The sequence below is a fragment of the Solanum lycopersicum genome, chromosome 6 (genome assembly GCF_036512215.1).
Source record: "Solanum lycopersicum chromosome 6, SLM_r2.1".
NCBI classification, from domain to species: Eukaryota; Viridiplantae; Streptophyta; class Magnoliopsida; order Solanales; family Solanaceae; genus Solanum; species Solanum lycopersicum.
In genome coordinates, this window is record NC_090805.1 from 40,481,792 (window position 1) to 40,504,225 (window position 22,434).

Genomic DNA, 22,434 nt, shown 5'->3' on the forward strand with positions numbered 1-22,434 from the left:
GGGCTGTTCCAAGGGTTGGACTATTCGTCTATTAAAACGGTACATGAACTGGATTTTAGGATACATATATATTGAGCCAATGTTCATATATCTAGAAGCAACTACGTAAAAATCCACTTTTATTGTAATTCTCAGCTCATTTATTTAGCAATTGGTTCTTTGAATTAAATGACAAAATATTAAACAAAATGACAAGTCACACTCTTTACCTAACACATCCCTCTCAACCTATCCTATTATCTCACTCGTTTTTCTCATTTGGCCCAAAATTTCTATATTATACAAAATTTAAGCAAGATTTGAAGGTGATTTTTTTTATAAATTTTTTCGGATAAAGTGCTATATCTAATAAATGGAAAACTCCTATATATACGGGGAATTTTTTTTCTCCCTTTTATAGATTAGTTACAGTAAAAATAGCGCGTAAATATTTTTGGGAAGGAGTATATCTCAATTTGACATCTCATACACGTACAAACGTAACCCACCAACCAACCGACGCTCCATTATTTTGAGAAGAAGCCTTTCTTCTTCATCATCAATTTTCAGCTCATTCCTCTGCACCTTCCTTTTTTTTTTGTATTGTAATATACACATATTGCGTTTTATTTTTGTTGATTAGATATTGATATTCAGAGATCGAATTGCTCTGCTATTGTAATTTTTTTTTGAAAAAAATATGGATGAATTTGGCGTTTTGGTTGAGAGATATGGCGTCAAAGTTCAAGGAGGCAAGTCAACGCCCATGGCTAATTTGAAGGCGAAAAACAATTCCAGCAATGGTTTTCCGTCGAATCTCGGGTTTAATTCGGGTCAAAACACCGGGTATAGCTCTGGGGATCCATTTGCGGATGATCTCGATGGAATTTTCAGGTCTAAGACTTCGCCGAACTACGATGATAATGATATTTTTGGAGGTGTGTTTGCAAATTCAAAGCAGCAGCAGAATAATGTGGATATTGAATCAGTATTGGGAGGTTCGAGTTCGGGTAATAATAATAACTATGCTAGTAAGAATGTGAATGATGATTTTGATTTGTTTGGTACGGAACCAAAGAGGAGTGACTCGATTGATGATATATTTGGGAATTTGGGATTGAAGTCGGATAGTTTGAAGAAAGATCCTGCTGTAAATAGGTCAGAAGGTGATGATTTGATTCCTGGATTTGGTGATTTTAGCTCCCCAAGTTACAGGTATGTGTATTTATTTAGTTCAAATTCTTACCATGCGTGTTTGAATTTTCAATTTTCTTTGCCCTCTGTTTATGTTTTAGCCTAATAAGTCAGAACCTTCCAGTAGATCCTCTATTTGTTGTGTCGCTATATTGTTAGTTTTGTGAACTATGACCGGAAACTGAAAGCATAAACCTCCTTTGCTTCATTATTTAAAGCAATAATTAACTGAATCCTAGGCTAGAAACATTATAAGTATTTCTGCTATGAGCTTAGGCTCACTATAACATTGAAGACATATTTGGTCCTGCAAATTGAATGTTGAGATGTGAGAAAATATAGAGGTGGTATAGAGAGAGGATCATAGTTTCTATGAAGTATATTACATGAATCTCCTTTTTACTACTCCCTCCATTTCACTTTGTTTGTATATTTTGATTTGAGACGGAGTTCAAGAAAATAAACAAGACTTTTGAATCTTAGGGTTTTAAACTGAAAATATGTAGAATGCACGAAAATGTCATTTAATTTTGTGGTTTTAAACAAGTCGCGTGATTCGTTGAAATTAAAGAGTTTCCAAAGAAAAGGAAAGCGACATTCTTTTTAAAATGGACTAAAGAGGAAAGTAAGACAAACACCTTGAGATGGAGGGAGTATCTTTTTCTCTCCAAGTGCTTTTCAAGTGTTTGATTGATTACTACATTTCCATTAAATTATAATTTCTTTACTAGTTCACTAGCATTTTGATCTTGAAGCTGCTTCAGGAGACACCATCCATGTTGAGGCAAAGAATAAAGTTAACCTTCTTAATACCCAAATGGCTCAAGTTAGGATCTGACCATCTTATGATATACTCCCTCTGTCCCTATTTAGTTGTCCACTTTAGAAATGACACATATTAAGAAAATAATTAATGATGTAGTGAGTTTAGCATTTACCCCTATTAATTATGAAGTGGATAAAATGTTCTATATTTTTCAAAGTAATTAGTCATTTAATTAATTTAGGGTATAATAGATAAAAAAAATTGTACTTTCTTGATTTGTCAAAATGGACAAGTAATTAGGGATGGATGGAGTAATTGACATTGCCAAACAAACATTTCAAATGTATCAATGTGTAACTCAAATCTACAGTGATGGGAAGCCTTGCAGAACCAATGGAGTCAACTATCTTTGCCACTTTCTTGTTTTTTATTTATGTATCACTCTATTCATCCTCAGAAGCATTGTTAAAACTCTATATATTTCTGTTTGTATAGCAAAAAATCAGACCCGAGAAGTCCTCAGCAATCAAATTCTTCTAAATCAAGCTCCTCTTCACCAGATGATCCATTTTTGGTTTTTGAATCATCTACCAGTGAGGCAAATGCTTCTTCTTGGCCATTTTCAGAATCGTCGGAACAGCATCGTGGAAGTAATCCCGTGACATCTTCAATTGACGAGCTTGAAAATTTTGCCAATTTTAAGGTTAGGAGTGATACAACCGAACGACCACATGTTCCTAAAAAGGACTCCTCTGTAAAGAGTCCTGTGGACAGAGCACAAGAGAAGTCCAAAAATGTGAGGGTGACAATCAACAAACCAAGCAATACGACAAAGCCAAAATCTGCAGCTGAGGTATTGATCAAGACTGTTGCGTTCCAAGATTTTGTGTGTACTGATGATGAACTAACCTTTTTGGTTCCCATGTCATGTTTCTCCCTATACCCTTCTTCTTTCAGGGACATATGTCTGCAGGCTTCCATAAGAAGGGAATGCCAGAAGAAAAGAAGTCATCGTTGAGTAAAAAAAACGCGTCGCCTGTGAAAAACTTTGTCGATGACTTAATGTTTTTTGGAGGTGACTTCATATCTGTAAAAGAAGATCCATTTCTTTTATAGGAATTAATCCATTAGAATTTAATAATGCCAGCATTTTACATTCGTCTTAATGCAAATATGTTATATTATTTCCTGTTGATATTTGTTCGCTGTTGTGTACATGCAGACTCTGCTCCTTCCTCCGAGGCATTTCAGGAAGTTGAGGATGAAAGTGAAGAAAGAAGAAATGCTAGGTTGAAACATCATTTGAAGACCCAAGAGCGCATGGTGATCTTTCTTATAACTATCCCTTTAACCGAGTAGTGTGCTACAGTTTCCTCGTTTCTTGCAATAACCTTCTTATTATTGGATGAGTATTGTGCTAGCATATTTGCATAACTTGCAATAACCTTCCTATTTTTAGATGCATTAAGTCATCCTTGATTCTGCTGAAAATGAATGGGTTTGAAGTTATTAAAAAAAGAATGGGTTTGAAGTTGTTTTTTATGTGTGTCTATTTGAGGAATTGAGCTACATTGAGAAGAGAAAAATCTGTATATGACTTGGTCTTTGCTTGCGATTCTTATTAAACTGAGAAGCTTTAAAGATGTACTAGAATAGGCTGTGTGAAGAACTACTGGTCTGTGAGTTTTTGGCCTGTGATGGTATCTCCTGAACTATCATTCCCCTTAGATGCCAAGTTTTCTCTTTAATGCATTGGATCAGACTTAAGATGGAGAGAGGGAGGGAGGGAGGAAGAAGCTTTTGTCAAGTACTCACCACAGTCATCAAAAATAAATAAATAGAGTGATATTCTAAGTTCCATTGTAGTTTACAGGTAACATTCTAAAACAATGCAAGCAGGTCTCTTGTTTAGTGGGTTGCATTCTCGAGATTGGTTTGCTTTGTTATTTGTGCAACTTTTATCTTACCTTTTCCGGAGGCGGAATCAGGATTTGAATTTTATTGGTACTAGGATCTAACCTTTGGAGTTGTTGGGTTCTAAATTATAATTTGCACTTACTAAATAGATTTTTAAAAATAAAATCAGGGGTTTTGCCAAAGATTACTAGGTTTTGCCGGACCTGTACCGTAAACTGTACATCTGACCTTGACCTTTATCATTGTAGTGTAATCATGAGTATATAAATGGGCTTTAACTAACAGTTGGAATTCCATTTTTGAGGTTGAGAAGTGAAGAAACAAAAAGTGAAAAAAGGTGTAGTGTTGAAGGATGGAGTAAGGTTTCCTTTGATATGTTTGAGTTGTTTGCTATGCTACACGGATCCTTTGTTTCCTCTCTTGAAGTGGTGTCCATCCACATAACAGCAGTGCTTGAACAAGATTCATATAATATTGCGTCATATCTGGAGGATCCTCGACTGGCCGTGAGTTGAAAATGGAAGGATGACCAACGGAGAAGAAGATGACAAGAGAGAACAAAGAATACAAAGAATTCTGTATAAGAAGTATTTTTCATTTTGAAGCCAAAGAATCGTGAAACCCTCCTGGGGAAGAAGATCTAGGGAGATGAATGGAAATGCGCGAAGAGAGTTTTTAGATGTGGGGGCTACAGATTGGAAAGTTATTGAATTGGAGTAGATGTGCCCTTCTTCTGGACTTGGTGTCGGCTGTTGTTTTGTTTTAAAAAGGTTTCTTCAGCCAACTTGATCCAGATACCTTAACAATCATGTACGCTTATATATCTTATTGGGTTTAGGATTTAGAAGCCGCCAAAGGTTCAAGGAAGTCCATTTTGCTTTATGGAAAGAAGTCCAGTATCTACATTTTGAGTTGAGGAAAATAGAAATAAACATTTAAAAATTGAAATAGACAAGTAATGAGACGAGCTCAATTATAGAAAATCAACTGGAGTGTTACTAATTGCTTCAGTCTTCTCAATTTTTGTTGCTACATTTTTAACAACTCTATGTTTTAGGAGTTGAACATAAATCTTAGCAGCACCTAAGCACCATTTGTTAATTTGCATCTCAGACTGCTTCCGGGGGGTGGGGGTGGTGCATTTATAAAAGAATGGAAATGCTATTATTTTGAAGTGAAGTTGCATTGGTTATATTTTACTGCATCTGATTCTTTTTCTTTATGTGATCAGGCCAAGGCTTTGGCTGAGAAGACTCAGCGTGATCTTCAGTCTCAGAATGAGCAGGAAGAGAAGCATGTAAGTTTCTGCTGCTGATTGCTTAAAGCTGCCAATAACTGATTTTCACAGGTCGCATGAATTATTTTTGGGAAGAAAGCATACTTAAGGAAGATTATTGGGTGTGGAAATTATCCTCCCTCAGTTTCCTTTTGGCTTCTCTCATCTCCCTGTCTCTAGTATTCTTTATTTTTTTTATCTACAATGAATCACGCATTAAGCCTGCTTGAAATTCTGTATATATTATTCCCTTTGTTATTGAACGAACTGCTTACTGCAGAGGCTTGCTGATACGCTGAACTATGATATAAAACGTTGGGCTACTGGAAAGGAAGGCAACCTCCGAGCGTTGCTGTCGTCACTACAACATGTATGTAACTAGCTAATCTGAAAACTTTTTTAGACCTGTTAGAAAATTTTTCAAGACATAATGAGATCTGAGTTTACTGTTTTTCATCAAGCCAGTTTAGATACCTTGTCAATTTACTTCAATTTCAATCCATAATCCACACTTGGATTCATGTTGGGTAAAAAGGGAAATAAGTTGGGTAAAATTGCTCTAGATTTGCTTCTTACAAGTGTGGATGGCAGTAGTTCCCAGGCACTAGCACTGCTATAAAATTTAGTGCATCGCCTTTTGACCTTATTGCCAGTTTGATGTTTGCTCTAGCTTTTGTGTCATTTGAGCATCCATTAGATTACCTATCTTTCATCTGTGATGCCATCAATCTGGTTGAATCTGTTATTTCTGAACTGTTGCCTTAAGAATTCAATGCTCTTCAGTTCAAATCCAGTATTGCATGGAACTTCATGCACAAAGAAAACATGAGAAGACTATTATATTCCATATACGCCTCTTCTGTTGATAGCTTATAATATCGCCAGTAGTTATGGGCTTTTGCAAGGTTTACATAGTTCTGACCATATTTTTTGCAATGTTAAAGATATTGTATCGAGTTCTTGAAGTAATCCTTTGCAACTATTGAATGCTATGAAGGTATTGTGGCCTGAATGCGGTTGGCAGCCAGTTTCATTGACTGATTTGATCACTTCTACATCTGTCAAAAAAGTTTATCACAAGGCAACTTTATGTGTCCACCCAGACAAAGTTCAACAAAAAGGGGCCACAGTTCGGCAGAAGTATATTGCTGAGAAGGTTTTTGATCTTCTCAAGGTACGTATATATGCTAATCAAGTGATGAAGTTTAGATTTTTCATTCTCATTTCTGACATGTATATGTTTGTCATCTGGTTCGTGTATTAGTTATTTGTATGTGGTGTAAATAATAAAGTAGTGGTGGATAAGCGAGAATAGTAATACATAAAATGCTATGCAAAGATTAACTGCTTTAAGGGGTCGTTTGGTAGAATGTATAAAAATAATGCTCAATAGAGTGTATTCGTAATACTTGCATTAGTTATGCCTGCATTAGTTATGTATAGATTATTTCTTATCCATTGTTTGTTTTAGTGTATTAAAAATAATATGAATTGTATAAAAATATTTATATACAAAGTATCATCCACAATTATGGTGGAGAAGATGTAAAAGTGCTTTTGAGGGCTAAGTGGGTCCTTTAACCATGCAATGCATGTATAAAATCCCTTAGCATTTCTAATACCTAGAAATCCATGGTATTAGTAATACTCTCCTCAATACAAAAGAGAGTGTATAACTAATGCAAGCATTAGTTATACGACAATGTGTACCAAACAAGGGACTATTAATACACAGAGCTAATGCATTATTTTTGCTAATATACTCTACCCAACGACCCCTTAAAACATTTTTTCTTAAGATGATCTTTATACAACAATGTGTTGTTGATGCATATTGTTATGCCATTTCTATCATGCATAAAATAATTCATGAATTCCCCCATAAGTTATGTTGGTATCACGTTTAATACTACAAATCAAGCACTACATTAATTATGCATGATTGGTTTTCGTTATTAGTCCAACTAAACACTGCATTAATTATTTTTTATGCATCCAACCAAACATGATATTATTTATGTGAAAACTTATGGAGGGATCATCTTTAGTATTGATCCAACAAAAAGCCCCTTAATGGAGTAAATTATATGGGAGCACAATAAGGGCTCTAAAAATATGTTGGCCTTGCAGTGAACCATTTTTCTTTTATCCGAAAGAAAATACTTGATCACAACCAACTCAATGTTCAGAGACTTCACTTTATGGAAAAAAAGATTTTGTTGCTTTAGCCTTGGTCCTGTTAAAAGTTCATATTCAATTGTTAGGTTAAGGTTTGATACGATTAAAAAATTTGATATTTGGGAAAGAAAGTCACTTAATATACTAGGTGCACGAACAATTAGTCATAAGTTCAAGTCGAATAAATTTGATAATTTGGTTCAACTAGTGATCCATATCATAACTGATGCTTCTAATTGACCCAATAAAATTATGATGCTAATGCAATATTTTTCTTTCCCAAGGTTTATATTTGATATTTTGGTTAACTGCATAAAATACATGCGCTTTTAGTATTGTTTATTTAGGGGGGCTGAAATAGTTGAGAAATTAGGATACCGATAGGAGATTTTAATTTTATAGCTAGTGGCAAGATTTAGATATGGCAGCTCAAGAAATTTTTTTCGCTTGCATTTGAGAGAACATTTTGTTTCTGACGAACTCAAATGTAAATTGAAAATTGAGGTTTGACAAACAAAATGAATTTGAATGATCGTTATACTGAAGAAGAGAAGTCGAAGCTTGATTTGAACAAAAAATCAACCCATATTTACAGAAACTGCCATATGAAAGAGGTTTAGCAATTGACTTCAACAGAAAACATAAAACAATGGAAGAAGGTTTTTAAGGGTAAGGCTTTAGTTTCTCCTGAGAAAGTGGAGGCAGGGACTCTGGTCAGGGAGGAGGAGAGTAGAGATTAGTGTTAGCTGCTCAATTTGGATAGGAATAGATATCAATGAGTTCATCCAAGAAAGATAAGTAAGTAGACTTTTCAGAAAGGTTGAAGAGCAGTTCCACTAATAAAAGTTATTTCTCTTTATAATATAAATGACACCTTGTAAAAAATCCATCTAAGTAAGCCGAGACAAATGCTTAGTTTGCTTGGCAGGTCAAACTTAACATGTACTGTTGCCCTTGCCCTTGCCATGTACTGTTATCAAAATCTGAATAATTTTAGCTTGTTTGTTCTTATGAATATACAGTAAATAAATCCAGTGCCTGTACATGTCATTCTCGACATCATCCTTATGAAGGGAGTATGGAATCCATATAATTAATTCAGCCTTAATCTTTGAGGGAAGGATTCAAATTCTTTTGTCACCAAAAAATATCTCCTTTATATGTTTGTGGGGACAAATAAAAAGAAATTATCACAAGATCACTTCTACAGTGTTTCCATCTATCTTGTGAAGTAACTACTACATCTTTTCCTTTGGTTAAAGCTACAACAACTTATCGTTTTGTACTAATTGAATCTAGAAGTGAATGAGAAAGTCTATGTTTGTAGCATATACACTCATGTTTCACAACATCTAGTTCTGCATTTCGAAGGTGCCAATTGTTATAGCGTCTCAATTTGGTATTGTGTTTTCTAGCGTGGAGTAAGTACTGTGGTGTAGTATGTTCAGGAATCATCAGTGATGTTTTCTAAATTATATTCTGAAATTTGACTACAGGAAGCATGGAATAAATTCAACACAGAGGAACTAAGATGAGTTCTAAGCAGATAATGAACTGTCCTTGCTTGGAAGTGAAGCAACGATGTATGTTGTTCTAGTAGTTGTGCGAATCGGCTCGACTTTACTGTTTTGGTGGACTGACACGATACTTAGTTGCTTCACCGGGAATTAGTGCTACTCACGAATGTGCATGTTCACAATCTCCGGCTATGTATTTAAAACCGAGAAGTTTTTTGTCCGTGTGATTTTTATTTAATTTTTTGCTTTGCAGTTGTCACATACATCTGGGTATCTTCATCAGCAACTGTGGGTTTTTGTGCATAATTTGTTGATTTAGTTTTAACACCATGATTGGTGTGTGTGGAAGTCACCAGTAATCTCCATGAAGTTGTTTGCCAAAAGTAGAGATCTGGATTTGTGGTGTTGGCCAGTAAAAAGTACTGGTAGAACTTTTTTTTTCTCCTTCTGTAGATCGTGTCACTGTTGTTCAAATTAATTCCTTCTTATTACGCTACTCAATTAATTCCTTCATATTATCTTGCTCAAAGTTTTCAGAAATACTGTATAACGCATATTTGATCAATGATTATATCACATGATATTAAGAATAAAGCTGGTGTGTGTGTATATATATAACATATACATCATGTATATTCTAAAAAAGTAGTAAAAATCGATATATTTAGGGGGAAATCGTAAGATATGAACACATTATAAATCATTCATATAGTATAATAGAAAATCTCAAGGATATGGTTGTAAATATAAATCTATATATCGCAAGAAATAAAAAATACATATATTTCTTTTAAAATGTAAGGTGTTTTGGGGCATGTATCTATAAATCATATTCAATAGTCTGGTATAACCTTAGGATTAGGAATAAAACAATATACCTTGAAATATATGTGGTATATCATATTACAAATTGGAATATTATGTTTGTATTTTTTTCAATTTCAGTGGTGTATGTGATAAGTCGTATAGTAGCATACATATTAAATATATTGCACATATTTAAATAATTTATGTATAATTATTTTGTTTAGTAAGTATAATATTATGCATGGAATTTGTGTATTTTCTTTAAAATTACTAAATATATGTATATATAAGATATTGATGACATATTAACGTTGTATAAAGTAGTCCTAGTATAAGATACTCCAAATGTATTTATAATATACTATATTTTTTTTGAAAGTTATCGACATAAAAAATTAAATTTGAAGAATCAAAATACATCAAAACTATCACTTTTTAAGCAAATTCTATACCTGAATTATCTATTGTTCCACCTACTTACACCATCACTCCTTTTGTATTAAATTATATCTCAGTGCTGAGTTGACCAATGTTTATTTCCAATCGACAAGACACATGTAGGTTAACTCGTTATCAAGGTCTATTTTAATGCAAATGGTATGATACAATGATAGTTGAGGGATGAAATCCGTAAAAGAAAGTGATAAGTAAATAGTACAATGGATAGTTGAAGTATGAAATCTACGAAAAATGTGATAGTTTAAGTGTGATTTTTACCATTAAAAATCGATGTCAAAAAAGTTGGGAGAAAATATGTTTTACCCAAGAAGAATTCATTTACCACTTGCATCACTTTTGACTCAACAAATCCATCAGTGTAGATTCCTGGTATTTGAATGAATCCTAGCTAGAGTTGGAAGTAATACACTATTTATGCAACTCAAACAACCTGCTGCTAACTCCTGCTCTACATAGATGCAAACCAGACATGGTTGCAACAGTAATACTGGTATTTGCAGATGCAAATAAGACATCACCTTCAGCAACTACCTTGTTCGATGATGTGGTCATCGTTCCCTCTCCTTCCACGACCAAAAAAATGGAAGGACCAGGAATGGAAGCAAATACAGTAGTTGAGTTTTGTGGAAGAATGCAACGGTCCACCTCGAATTCATCAAAAGGAGGAAGGTATCTCTTTGTGTAAGGATTAACCACAGTACCTTTCAGAATATCAGGAAAACCCTGCAACAGAAGAGCTGATTCAGATTCATTTAGGTAAAGAAATGACCAATGCATTTGCATTTCATTTTAGAAAAGAAATTGGCGATAACACTATAAAATCTTCTCATAGTGAAAAGGCACCTGACTTAAACACCCATGTACACAATTCCTCGTAAAATGCGACTCTAATGAAGTAAAAATGTAATGGTGTCTGACAATACCTGTTTGTATGTGAGCATTGAACAAAGTATCTTAACATCTCGTTGCTTTGGAGTTAGACCAGCACGTATCACGTTATCTGAATTTGCCATGCATTCAACAGATTCACCATATAAATATGCATGAGGCTCATTTGAGCCTAAATATAAAGCTTCACCAGGGTTGAGTTTCACATAATTTAACAAGTATGCAGCTAAGACACCAACATCAGCTGGATACTGCTTCTCAAGTTGTAGAATCAGTTGTTCTTTTTCAGTTAGATGCCTCGCCTACAAATGTGAAAGATGAATACACATATTCATAAAAATCGAAAAGCTGAATTTAAGCAGCAATAGTTACAGCTAATATGCCGGAGGAGACCATAAGCAGTTCAGCTCAACCACATAATTCACATAAGAATTATGCATCAACAGAAATTATAGAAACTCAAATCAACATGTCTCCCATCTTTTCCGAAAAGACAGAACTTGATGCAGCAGATACAGTCAAGTGACTATTGCGAATGTAAAAAAACTTTTGACGCATCCAAGGTTCAAACATATTGGAAAATAAAGGAGGAAAACTGAACCATTCAAATACAAGGATAAGTATAGCAACTTAGATACAAATCAACTCCGAACATATTAGCTCCTTTGCAGAAAATTGCACAACAAAAGCAACTTGATGGAGCTTATAACAATTCTGTTTCAGCTGTTATTTTTCGTTTCTTTTTAGTGAATGGACAATAATAAGATAGATCAGCTGTAGAATTAAAATCCAGAAATCCCATACCCAAATTAGTAAAACCTTTTGATACTCTAGTCACTCAAATTCTTCAGAAAGGCTTCACTTTTTTGTTTCCGAAGTAACTCTCATCAACTAGCACTAGTTTGAGGTGAACTTTCACTAGTTTGATGTCAACCTTTAATAATTCATCAAATTGGTTAAATCTAAAATAATAATATACTCTTTATTTAATACGATCCCACTATACACATCGATATACATATAGATTCACCAACTACATTTCAGCCATCCAGAGATCCTGATCTATTTGAAAATTGCTAGAACTGATATAGAATTTATTTTACATTCTCTGCCAGTGAATTTCAAATTCCGCCCATCTAAACGTCTAAATGTAAGTTAGTAGAGGCATGCAAGCACATCCTTACGTTAAGAAATTGGTCTAAGACACAAACACATAAAAGTATGACAATAAAGACCAAGTTTGTCAATACCCTAAGAGAATTACTGTCCAAATGAACAAGTTACGACCATAATGCCCAAGTATTACAAAAAAATTATGCTTCCACTTGGTCACAGATTAATTTGGATTACCTGGCCTTCAAAGTTTAGGCGACTGATCAGCTTGGCTAACACTTCAGCAGTCACATCCTTGCAAACAGTCATTATGTCAGTAAATACTGATTGTAGTAGTAATCTAATTTCCTCCTTCCCCTCATCGTCATTCAAGATTAGGACTTGCTCGGCTTTTGAATTACCAACCACTTCCACAATCTCAGGTGTAGTACGAACAATCACTTTGAGCTCCTGGAAAAAAAAATCAATATACTTGTTATCACAATCAAAATATTAATAATTCTAATTATTCATGTACTTGTGTTAGTATAGTAAGGTCCTAAACAGATTTGAAAAATACAAAAGTAAAAATGCTACGATGAAATATTGAAGTAAAAAAATATACTGACAGAAAAAATAGTAAAGATAACCAAAGTAAATAAACAACAATTGTAATAATTGAAGAATAAGATGATAATAATAATTATAAATATCATAAGAACAATAATGGCAAGGAGAAGAGGGAATAGGTGATCTAAACTAGAACTATCCACTGCAATAGAAAAGAGAGAAGTTGCTCGATTACCTACTAACTTTAAATCTTTGACCTCAATGCTCTCATATTAGGGTCATGTTCCCGGTGAGCTAAAAATATGACATGTCCTGTCTAATTACCTCTCCCAATTCTTCATTGCTCTACCTCTACCTCTCCTAAGATCTATCACTGCCAACCTCTCGCACCTATTGATTGGGGTATTTGTGCTCCTCCACTTCACGTACCCAAACCATCTCAGTCTCGCTTCCTTTACCTTGTCCACCATGAAGCCATTTCCACCTTATGCAATATATCTTTGTTCCTAATCTTGTCAGAGATTACATACCATTAGAAAATATAGACAACTTCAAGTACTCTTTTAATTTAGTTTTAGTTTGTATTATAATGGCTCTAGATGAGTTTAAAAGAAGCGACGTGGCCAATGAGGATTCATATAGTCGACCATAACTTGTTTGGAATTGAAACGTAGTTATTATAGTCATGGAACTTAAGTCTATTCCATCAACGCAAGTCAAGGAGCACAGTAACTTTGTTTATCAAGAAAATCACATGAATAAGGTATACTACTGCCTCTCCTGCCAATGGTGGATCTACATCAACTTTTCCCCATTGGTTTTATCTATACATTTATAGTTGAATTTTTTTTATAAAAATATGTTTACACTAAAGTCCTACTCATTGTCATTGCAGCTCTATACCCCCTACATAAATCTTTGGATCCAACACTATCAGCCACCCTACCCCATTTCTAGATCTCTCGTAACAAGAAGCTTGTCAACCAGAATAAACATAAATTGCACAACTTTGCAACACACACATAAAAAAAAAAAGAAGCAAACTATGCTAGTTTCTGAACATGTGTGTTGACCAGCATACACAGTTAGGAGCCTTTCGTTTCACCTAGACAAGGAAGGAGGGGATGAAAAAATGCTATTTGGAACTCTTTTCACATTTCAGATAACTTTACTCCCTTAAGTTACAAATTTGACATCTGGTCAGGGGAGGAACCACGAGCTCAATTTCATACAATCATTTTTTCAAAAAAGGAAATGTTTAAATAGTACAAACAAAAAAAAAACATCTACTTTTAAACAATTCATAATAGTTGTTTAATAGGACAGGTTCACACTCATGATACTGAGAAAAGAAAAGCCTAAGAAACAATCAGATTTCAAATGAGCAGTACATGTACATTGAGGAGTCAAGTGATCTTAAATCTTATTATCTATCAAAAAAGGGCACCGTAGCCTCTCGACTGCACCACATATACTTTTTTAATAACCAAGGAATCCGTCAGGGGCCAACTCTTAGGACAAACCTAGCCTTCAAAACACAGGGATAATGGGCCCTTCCCTCTACCCCTCTTCACTTAAATACAAGGTTTAGTTGGCATGGCGCATAGATCAAACTTGTGACAAAGTTACAAGTCCCTTAACCTTTCACTTGAACTAATCCTGGGTCCCCAGATTATTACATAAAAATGCTTCTATCACAACCAGAATCACTTTTAAGGAATAGTAAATTTATATGCACCTGAAATGTGCATCATTTGAGAGTAAGCAAGTCTATCAGCACTCCAAATATTAACTAGGCTAACATAAATCCTAAGTCCTCGAGTACCTCAAGACTGACAAACCCACATAAAGCTTCAAATTGTGTCAGCGCCAAAGCCATCTCAGGTTTGTGATTGTCATCCTTGTAAGCAGAAGGCTGCTCTTTATGCAAAGAAGTGGCCAAATCCTTGTCTGGATGGGCCTGTATGGACAAAGGTTTGGCAACAGATAATACCTAAAAACAAAAGAAACATTGAAACCAATTTATCCATACTGAAAAACATGTATATACGACTTACACTCATTTAAATTGTATGAAATTAATCTGAATTGTCTTCTTATCTGTATTTTGTCAGATGCAGACAATGTCAATATCAAAGGCCATAATTGGAGTCACTCTAGTAGTTATTATGCATTTATGTTATAGACAGAAAGGAGAGCCGAACACAAAAGACTGATGTGATGAGTGGGAGAACCATTTAGTTTATAAACTCACTAACATTTCTCTTTTTATCGGATAAGGGACAATTGATACATAACACTTTACTATACTGCTACTAATAGCATAATCAAAATCAAAACTTTAAGAGATTCGCTAATAGAGCCGGTTAGTATTCCCTGATTTGTTTTGAACTATGTGAACCATTTCATCTAAGATTTGGGATCTATGGCAGCACCAACTAAAAAAAAGTTAGTACTATCAGTTGCACAAATCAAGAAATGGAAATAATACTATATGTACACTCTCAATCCCAATTTCTAAACAGATCCAAACTATTTAAACTTTGACTGAACATTTTAATATCAAAATTTTTAATTTTAAAAACAGATCAGACAAACCTTGAAGAGAAAGGGGAAATCGGTACCCCACTTGTTCAGAACAGTTTCTCCAAGTACACTAGGGTTTCTTTCAATCCATTCCTTCAATGTCAGATTTTCTGTATCCCCAACATACGACGGGCCAGATTCGTGTGTGCCCATCCAAAATTCAGCATAGGGCTGATTCTGATCAATATTGATTCCAGTATTTCGATAATAGAGACGTGCAACAGTAGATTCCTGACCAATGCGGCCCCAATCAGATTTTTTAACACAACAGATCAACTTGATCAACCCACCATTTACCTCCTCCATGGAATGGTGTAGATTTGAGGCACTTTCCAGCGTTTCATAGCTCTAGTTCCGAATCACGCATGGCGTTGTTGATCTAAAATCTTTTGAGAAGATGAGATTCAATTTTTTTTTTCTGTTAACAATTCTAACGCGGAACAAATGGAGATTGCAGAGGTGAAAACTGAAAACCGGAAAAAGAAGGAAAAAGAAGAAAACAGATGGCCAAATAAAAAATGACAAATATTTGGTACTATTTTTATTTTTATTAAAGTAAGGATCCATTTTATTTATTTGGAATTCAAGGTTACTCGTAGTCAAAGTTTCTATTGAAGAATTTCACTTGAACAATGTGGCATATATGTAATTAAGATAACTAGTTAGTTAAGAGTTAGTTAAGAATTAGTTATAGTTGTTATATGTATTAGTTATTGTATAAATACACTGATGAAAGGCATGTATATTACATTCATGATAATACAATTCTGTTCTAAAAGTCTCCTTCTTAGTCTGCATCTTCATCTCTTCTTCTTCCTCTCTATTCTTCTTCTGCTCCTTCTTCATGCTGGTATTCTGATTTACTGCACATGGTATCAGAGCAATCGCAGTAGTTAGGATCAAAATTGTCTAAACACAGTCTGAAAAGTTGAAGCAACAATGGCAGCTGTTGATACCAGAAAATCTGATTCATAATCACCCATTGTTCTTGAACAACATCGATAATTTAGGTGTTATGTTAGTCTCGATTCAGCTATCTGGATCTGAGAACTTTTCGGTGTGGAGCAGAGCTATGAGAATAGCCATTTTGGGAAGAAATAAGCTAGGTTTCATTGATGAATCTTGCAAGAAGGAAGCATATGGAGAAAACTTGAAGAATTTGTGGGAACGATGCAATGCCATTGTTCTGTCTTGGATAATGAACTGTGTATCAAAAGAATTACTTAGTGGGATTGTTTACTCAACAAATACAGCAGAAGTGTGGAAGGAGTTGAGTGAAAGGTATGATAAAGTAGATGGAAGCCGAATTTATCAATTACACAAAGAAATTGCAACTATCACTCAAGGTATGAGTACAATTTCAGTGTATTTTTCTAGATTGAGAGAACTATGGGTAGAGTATGATAGTTTGGTTCCTATAGCTAGTTGTGGTTGTCCTAGTTCAAGAGATCTCAGTGTGTTTATGCATAATCAAAAATTGCTGCAGTTTCTAATGGGTCTTAATGAGTCATATGATCAAGCAAGAGGCCAGATTCTTATGATGATGCCTCTTCCTTCTCTTAACAAGGCTTATTCCATGTTGATTGAGAGAGAGAGTCAACGTAGGATTACACAATCTGTTAGTAGTGAACAAGTAGAATCGCATGCAATGTTTACTGCTCGAAGTCAATCTGTACCTAAACATAAAAATCCTAATGTTCCTAGCTATGATTCAAGTGTGTATTGTGACTATTGTAATAGAACAGGACATACTAGAGCTGTATGTTTTCAGCTTCATGGATATCCTCCTGGTCTTGAAAGAAGGAAGAAAGGATTATCATATGGAAGAGGGAGAAATCAGAATGATAAAAGACAACTTCATACAGCACATAATGCTATCAGTAATGATCAAGAAGAGTTGAACTCTAATAGAGAAGAAAGTTCAAGCAATAATTCTTATAGTCAAAGCTGCAATGGAAAAGTAAATCATAATGAATATAGTAGAGGATTGAGTGTCATTCAGGATCAATACAGTCAGATTCTACAAATGCTTGGGCATACAAATGCTAAGGAAGGAACAGAACGGTCAGGCTCACAGTCTAACAGTGCTGCAAATGCAAATATAGTCCAAGATTATGCATCTTCAACAGGTAATGATATTGCACTTATAGTTGGGGATAAACAACAAGGGTGGATCATAGATTCAGGTGCTACTAATCATATGACATCTTTGCCTACTGTACTTGATTACCAGCAGCAAGTTTTATCAGATAAGCCTAGAAGAGTGTATTTGCCAAATGGAGATAATGTCAAGGTCACTCATATAGGATCTTGTCATCTGACTTCACAAGACAAAATAGAAAATGTTCTGTTAATTCCTGATTTCAAGTTTAATCTGTTGTCAGTCTCAAAGCTTACAAGAGATCTAAACTGTGTTGTCTCCTTCTTTCCTGACTTTGTTATATTTCAGGACCTTTACAATGGGCAGGTGAGGGGGATTGGTAGAGAAAGTGCAGGTCTCTATCATTTACCTATTCACAAAGTCAGTAGAGGCAAGCATGAGCAGTGCTTCACAGCTGAAGAGAATAAAGAAACACAAACACAAAGTCTTCCATCTATACCTCCATCTATATCTGATTCAAGAACTCTACTGTGGCATCAAAGGCTAGGACACACCTCCTCTAGTGTCTTAACACAAATACTTCACTTTCCTGTCACTCAGTGTTCCAAGGAAGTACACACTTGTACAATTTGTCCACTAGCTAAACAACATAGACTACCATTTGTTCATAGTAATTCAATATCTACTCAGGCTTTCCAGCTATTACATATTGATGTATGGGGGCCATTTAATACTGCTACATATGATGGGAATAGATTCTTTGTAACAATTGTTGATGATTGTACAAGAATGTTATGGCTCTTTCTAATCAAGTTGAAAAGTGATGTTTGTGTTGTGCTACAAAACTTCTTTGTGCTAGTTCAAACATAGTTTCAGTCCAAAGTTCAGATCATTAGAACTGATAATGGTTCAGAATTTGTAAATGTTGAGTGTAACAAACTTTTTGTCAGTAGAGGGATTGTTCACCAAAGACCTTGTATACATACTCTTCAGCAGAATGGCATAGCTGAAAGAAAACATAAACATATCCTGGAGATAGCTAGAGCAATAAAGTTTCAAGGTCACATTCCAATCAAATTTTGGGGGCATTGTGTACTAAGTGTTGCATATATTATAAATAGGCTTCCTGCACCAGTGTTACAAGGTAAATCACCTTATGAAATGTTCCACAAGAGACAATCTTCACTTCAACATTTAAGAGTATTAGGTTGCTTGTGTTTTGCCAAGAATATGTATATTCAGGATAAGTTTCAACCAAGAAGTGTAGCTGCTATTCATATGGGTTATAGTGAAAATACAAAGGATATATACTTTATGATCTAAATAACAAGTATTTCTTTCTTAGCAGAGATGTCTTGTTCAGAGAATCAACATTTCCTTTTGCAATACCAACCTCTACAGCTTGACAATTATTTCCTACTACCTTCTCATCAGATGTTGCTTCTGATCCTACACAGTCACCTCTAACTGAAGTTGACACTGGTACATCCACAGTAGATGGTTCCATTCCTGCACAAAGGAGGTCCACAAGAAGTATTAGAGCTCCTTTATGGATGAAAGATTATGTAGCTGTTGCAAGTCTCAAGTCTGGTAATAAGCCAACATACTTTATTGACAAATATGTTGTCTATGATCATCTACATACTTCATATCAGGCATTCTTATCTAATTTTGGTAATGATATTGAACCATCCATATTTGAGGAAGCATGTTCTGATCAGAGATGGGTGGATGCTAAGAAATCTGAGATTTCAGCCTTAGATGCTAACAACACTTGGACTGTTGTTCCATTACCACCAGGCAAGAAGGCTATTGGGTGCAAATGGGTGTTTAAAATCAAGTACTTAGCCTCAGGAGAAGTGGATAGATTTAAAGCTCGATTAGTTGCAAAAGGATTCAATCAAAGAGAAGGAATTGATTATCAAGAAACCTTCTCTCCAGTAGTTAAGATGGTTACTATCAGAAGTGTATTAGCACTTGCTGCTACTGAGAAATGGCATGTTCATCAAATGGATGTTTCAAATGCATTTCTGCAAGGTGATCTGTTAGAAGAAGTTTACATGGCTCTTCCTCAAGGCTTTCAACCTCCCAAGGATTTTAATGTGCAGAGGGAGAAACCAGTATGTAAGCTCATTAAATCCTTGTATGGTTTGAAACAGGCCCCTAGACAGTGGAATGTAAAGTTTACTGAGGCACTACTCAATCTTGGCTTCATACAAAGTCATCTAGATTACTCACTTTTTATAAAAAGGATTGGAAAATCCTTGGTGGTAATCTTAGTATATGTAGATGACATGATGATTACTGGAAATGATCTGAGTTTGATAAAGGCTACAAAAGGAACATTGCTGAATACTTTCAAGATGAAAGATTTAGGAGATCTAAGATACTTTCTTGCGATTGAATTTGCCAGATCACAAGAAGGCATTGTGATGCATCAAAGAAAATATGCCTTAGAAATAATTTCTGAAGTAGGACTTGGGGCTGCCAAACCAGTTTCTACACCACTGGATCCATATGTTAGATTAACAACTAAGGAATATGATGATATGAATGGAAAAGGAGAAGAAGATAAGCTACTGGAAGATGCAACTATATACAAAAGACTAGTAGGCAAGTTATTGTATCTTAATGTTACAAGACCAGATATTGCATTTGCTACTCAAACACTGAGCCAATTCCTTCATCAACCAAAGCAATCTCATCTTAATGCTGCACTCAGAATTGTGAGATACATAAAGAGTCAAGCAGGACAAGGAGTATTGTTATCTAGCAAAAGCTCCAAACAGCTCAAGGTTTATTGTGATGCAGACTGGGGAGCTTGTTTACACACAAGAAGGTCAGTTTCAGGCTTTATGGTAAAGATGGGAGAATCAATGATCTCTTGGAAATCAAAGAAACAGGCCACGGTATCTAGAAGCTCAACTGAAGCTGAGTATAGAAGTATGGCCAGTTCAATAGCTGAGATTACATGGATAGTTAAGCTATTTAAAGAACTTGGAGCTAAGATTCAAACTCCAGTCAGTGTTTACAGTGACAGTAAGTCAGCAATACAAATTGTTGCCAATCCAGTTTTACATGAAAGAACAAAACATATTGAGTTGGATTGTCATTTCATACGTGAGAAAATTCAACAATGATTAGTTGAAACAAAGTATCTACATACAAAGGAACAGGAAGCTGATATGTTAACTAAGGTTTAGGAAAATCTCAACATGAATATTTGTTATCCAAGTTTGGTGTAATGAACTTGTTCATACCTCCAAACTTGAGGGGGAGTATTGAAGAAGGTGTCACTTGAATAATGTGGCATATACGTAATTAAGATAACTAGTTAGTTAAGAGTTAGTTAAGAATTAGTTATAGTGTTATATGTATTAGTTATTGTATAAATACACTGATGAAAGGCATGTATATTACATTCATGATAATACAACTCTGTTCTAAAAGTCTTCTTCTTAGTCTGCATCTTCATCTCTTCTTCTTCCTCTCTATTCTTCTTCTGCTCCTTCTTCATGCTGGTATTCTGATTTACTGCACAGTTTCGTATGTTTACTCGTTGCTTCTTAATGCGCACACAAATGAATGTGATCGTACATGTTATATAGAATTGCAATAAGCCAATAATTGAATGTTGAGTTAGTGAAACTTATGATTAACCGTTAATTGAATTAAACTAGCTAGCTCTAATTATTTATTCAAGCTATGAAATCTCATGGTTCATTTGTTAGTGAACTATACTAAATATGAAGAAAAAGAACACTAATGAACAATTAACCAAACAAAGTACAATTTTCTTATGTAATCGATCTTGGCTATGAATTCACTAGTAAGCATATTGTGTATTCACTTCCGTTATATCATATAAATTACTGTAGAGTGAGTTCTCCCCATCCCTCATTTCTCACCCAGTTGTATTGTTTTTTCTACTTTCATTTTCCATTCTATTCACTTTAAGGTAGCTAATTTTATTGTTGAAATTTTCACATATAATATCATTCAAAAATAGTTTGATTATGCTTCATAGCTATAGTTCGGGAATTACAGTTTGTAGCTACATGTTACAGGGACGAAAGATGTGAGTGAGATAGAGCAGAGAGTGGAGAGAATTGAATTGTATATGTATATCGGTTAGATAATTGTATATATGTAACTACTATGTATATGTATCAATCATTGTATTTGTATACCTGTATACAATTTGAATTCATATACAAATGAATCAAGTTAAAACATTTGTATTTGTATATTCATTCTCTCTCGCTTATACAAACACAAATTATACAAACATAAAGAGAACTGAGCAAGGGAAGATCTGTATTTGTATAACTATAAATATATTGCGCATATATATATATATATATTTGTATATTCAGTCTCTATCTTTATACAAAGATAAATTATACATTTGTGTTTGTATAAGTGAGAGAGAGATTGACTGAAGAGAATCTAAAGAGAGACTGGGTAAAGAGAGAGGAGAGAGATGTGCGGGAGAGATGACTGAAAAAGAGAATAGCGAGCAGATTTCACAGAGAGGCGAGAGAGAAAGAGAGTAAGAGAGGCGAGAGAGGATGCAATTATCACTAGAAGTAAGTTTCGAATTGTAATTAATGCAAATTGTCGCTATGTTAGCTAATTAACTAATATATGTTTGTTTAACCGCGTAATATTTTCTTTTTTTAATAAAAATTTTACCAACTGAAACAGAACCCAACAAGCGAAAGAAAAAAAATGACCAATATCATTAAAAAAAATTAGTGAATATCCAAAATTTAGATTCTAAAATTATACCATTAAACTCGATAAGCTTGAGATTTATTATGAATATCCTTTTGCTAAAGCTTGAGTTGGCTTCTAAATCTTCTCTTTTTCTTTGATTGTTTTGGGCATTCAATCTTTGTACCATTTATAAAAATGTAGAGCAGCATGTATCATAGATACAAATTGTATTAAAAAGAATATCTTATAATGTATCAGATCAGCATGTATCATAGATACAAATTGTATTAAAAAGAATATCTTATAATGTATCAGATGTATTAGACTTTTCACTGTTTTTGAAATTCCACTTTTTCTTTATTGTTTTTTAGAAATTCAAATATTG

General features: G+C 34.5%; 3 protein-coding genes across 5 annotated transcripts; 2 read left to right on the forward strand and 1 right to left on the reverse strand.

Annotated features, from left to right (window-relative positions):
- The first annotated feature begins 174 nt into the window (after positions 1-174).
- Positions 175-9,419, forward strand: LOC101265552 (uncharacterized protein). 2 transcript variants are annotated; one of them, XM_004241995.5, is made up of 9 exons: positions 175-1,194; positions 2,435-2,792; positions 2,897-3,014; positions 3,162-3,262; positions 5,088-5,153; positions 5,413-5,502; positions 6,130-6,306; positions 8,807-8,893; positions 9,081-9,356. In XM_004241995.5, the coding sequence occupies exons 1-8, from the start codon at positions 680-682 to the stop codon at positions 8,843-8,845; spliced, it is 1,464 nt and encodes a 487-aa protein (XP_004242043.1). In that variant the 5' UTR covers positions 175-679; the 3' UTR covers positions 8,846-8,893; positions 9,081-9,356. The 2 variants fall into 2 exon arrangements, with proteins under 2 accessions (XP_004242043.1, NP_001313286.1); NM_001326357.1 differs by having other exon boundaries at positions 303-1,194; positions 8,807-9,419.
- A 911-nt stretch (positions 9,420-10,330) lies between these two features.
- Positions 10,331-15,748, reverse strand: LOC101265246 (mannose-6-phosphate isomerase 1-like). 2 transcript variants are annotated; one of them, NM_001326354.1, is made up of 5 exons: positions 15,242-15,697; positions 14,469-14,636; positions 12,332-12,544; positions 11,017-11,283; positions 10,376-10,816 (listed from the first exon to the last, which is right to left on the reverse strand). In NM_001326354.1, exons 1-5 carry the CDS (start codon positions 15,533-15,535, stop codon positions 10,502-10,504), a joined length of 1,257 nt encoding a protein of 418 aa, NP_001313283.1. In that variant the 5' UTR covers positions 15,536-15,697; the 3' UTR covers positions 10,376-10,501. The 2 variants fall into 2 exon arrangements, with proteins under 2 accessions (XP_019069681.1, NP_001313283.1); XM_019214136.3 differs by lacking the exon at positions 14,469-14,636 and having other exon boundaries at positions 10,331-10,816; positions 15,242-15,748.
- Positions 15,749-16,244: 496 nt separating this feature from the next.
- Positions 16,245-20,470, forward strand: LOC138349391 (uncharacterized). The gene is made up of 2 exons (XM_069299724.1): positions 16,245-18,111; positions 18,765-20,470. The coding sequence occupies exons 1-2, from the start codon at positions 16,245-16,247 to the stop codon at positions 20,468-20,470; spliced, it is 3,573 nt and encodes a 1,190-aa protein (XP_069155825.1).
- Positions 20,471-22,434: the final 1,964 nt, after the last annotated feature.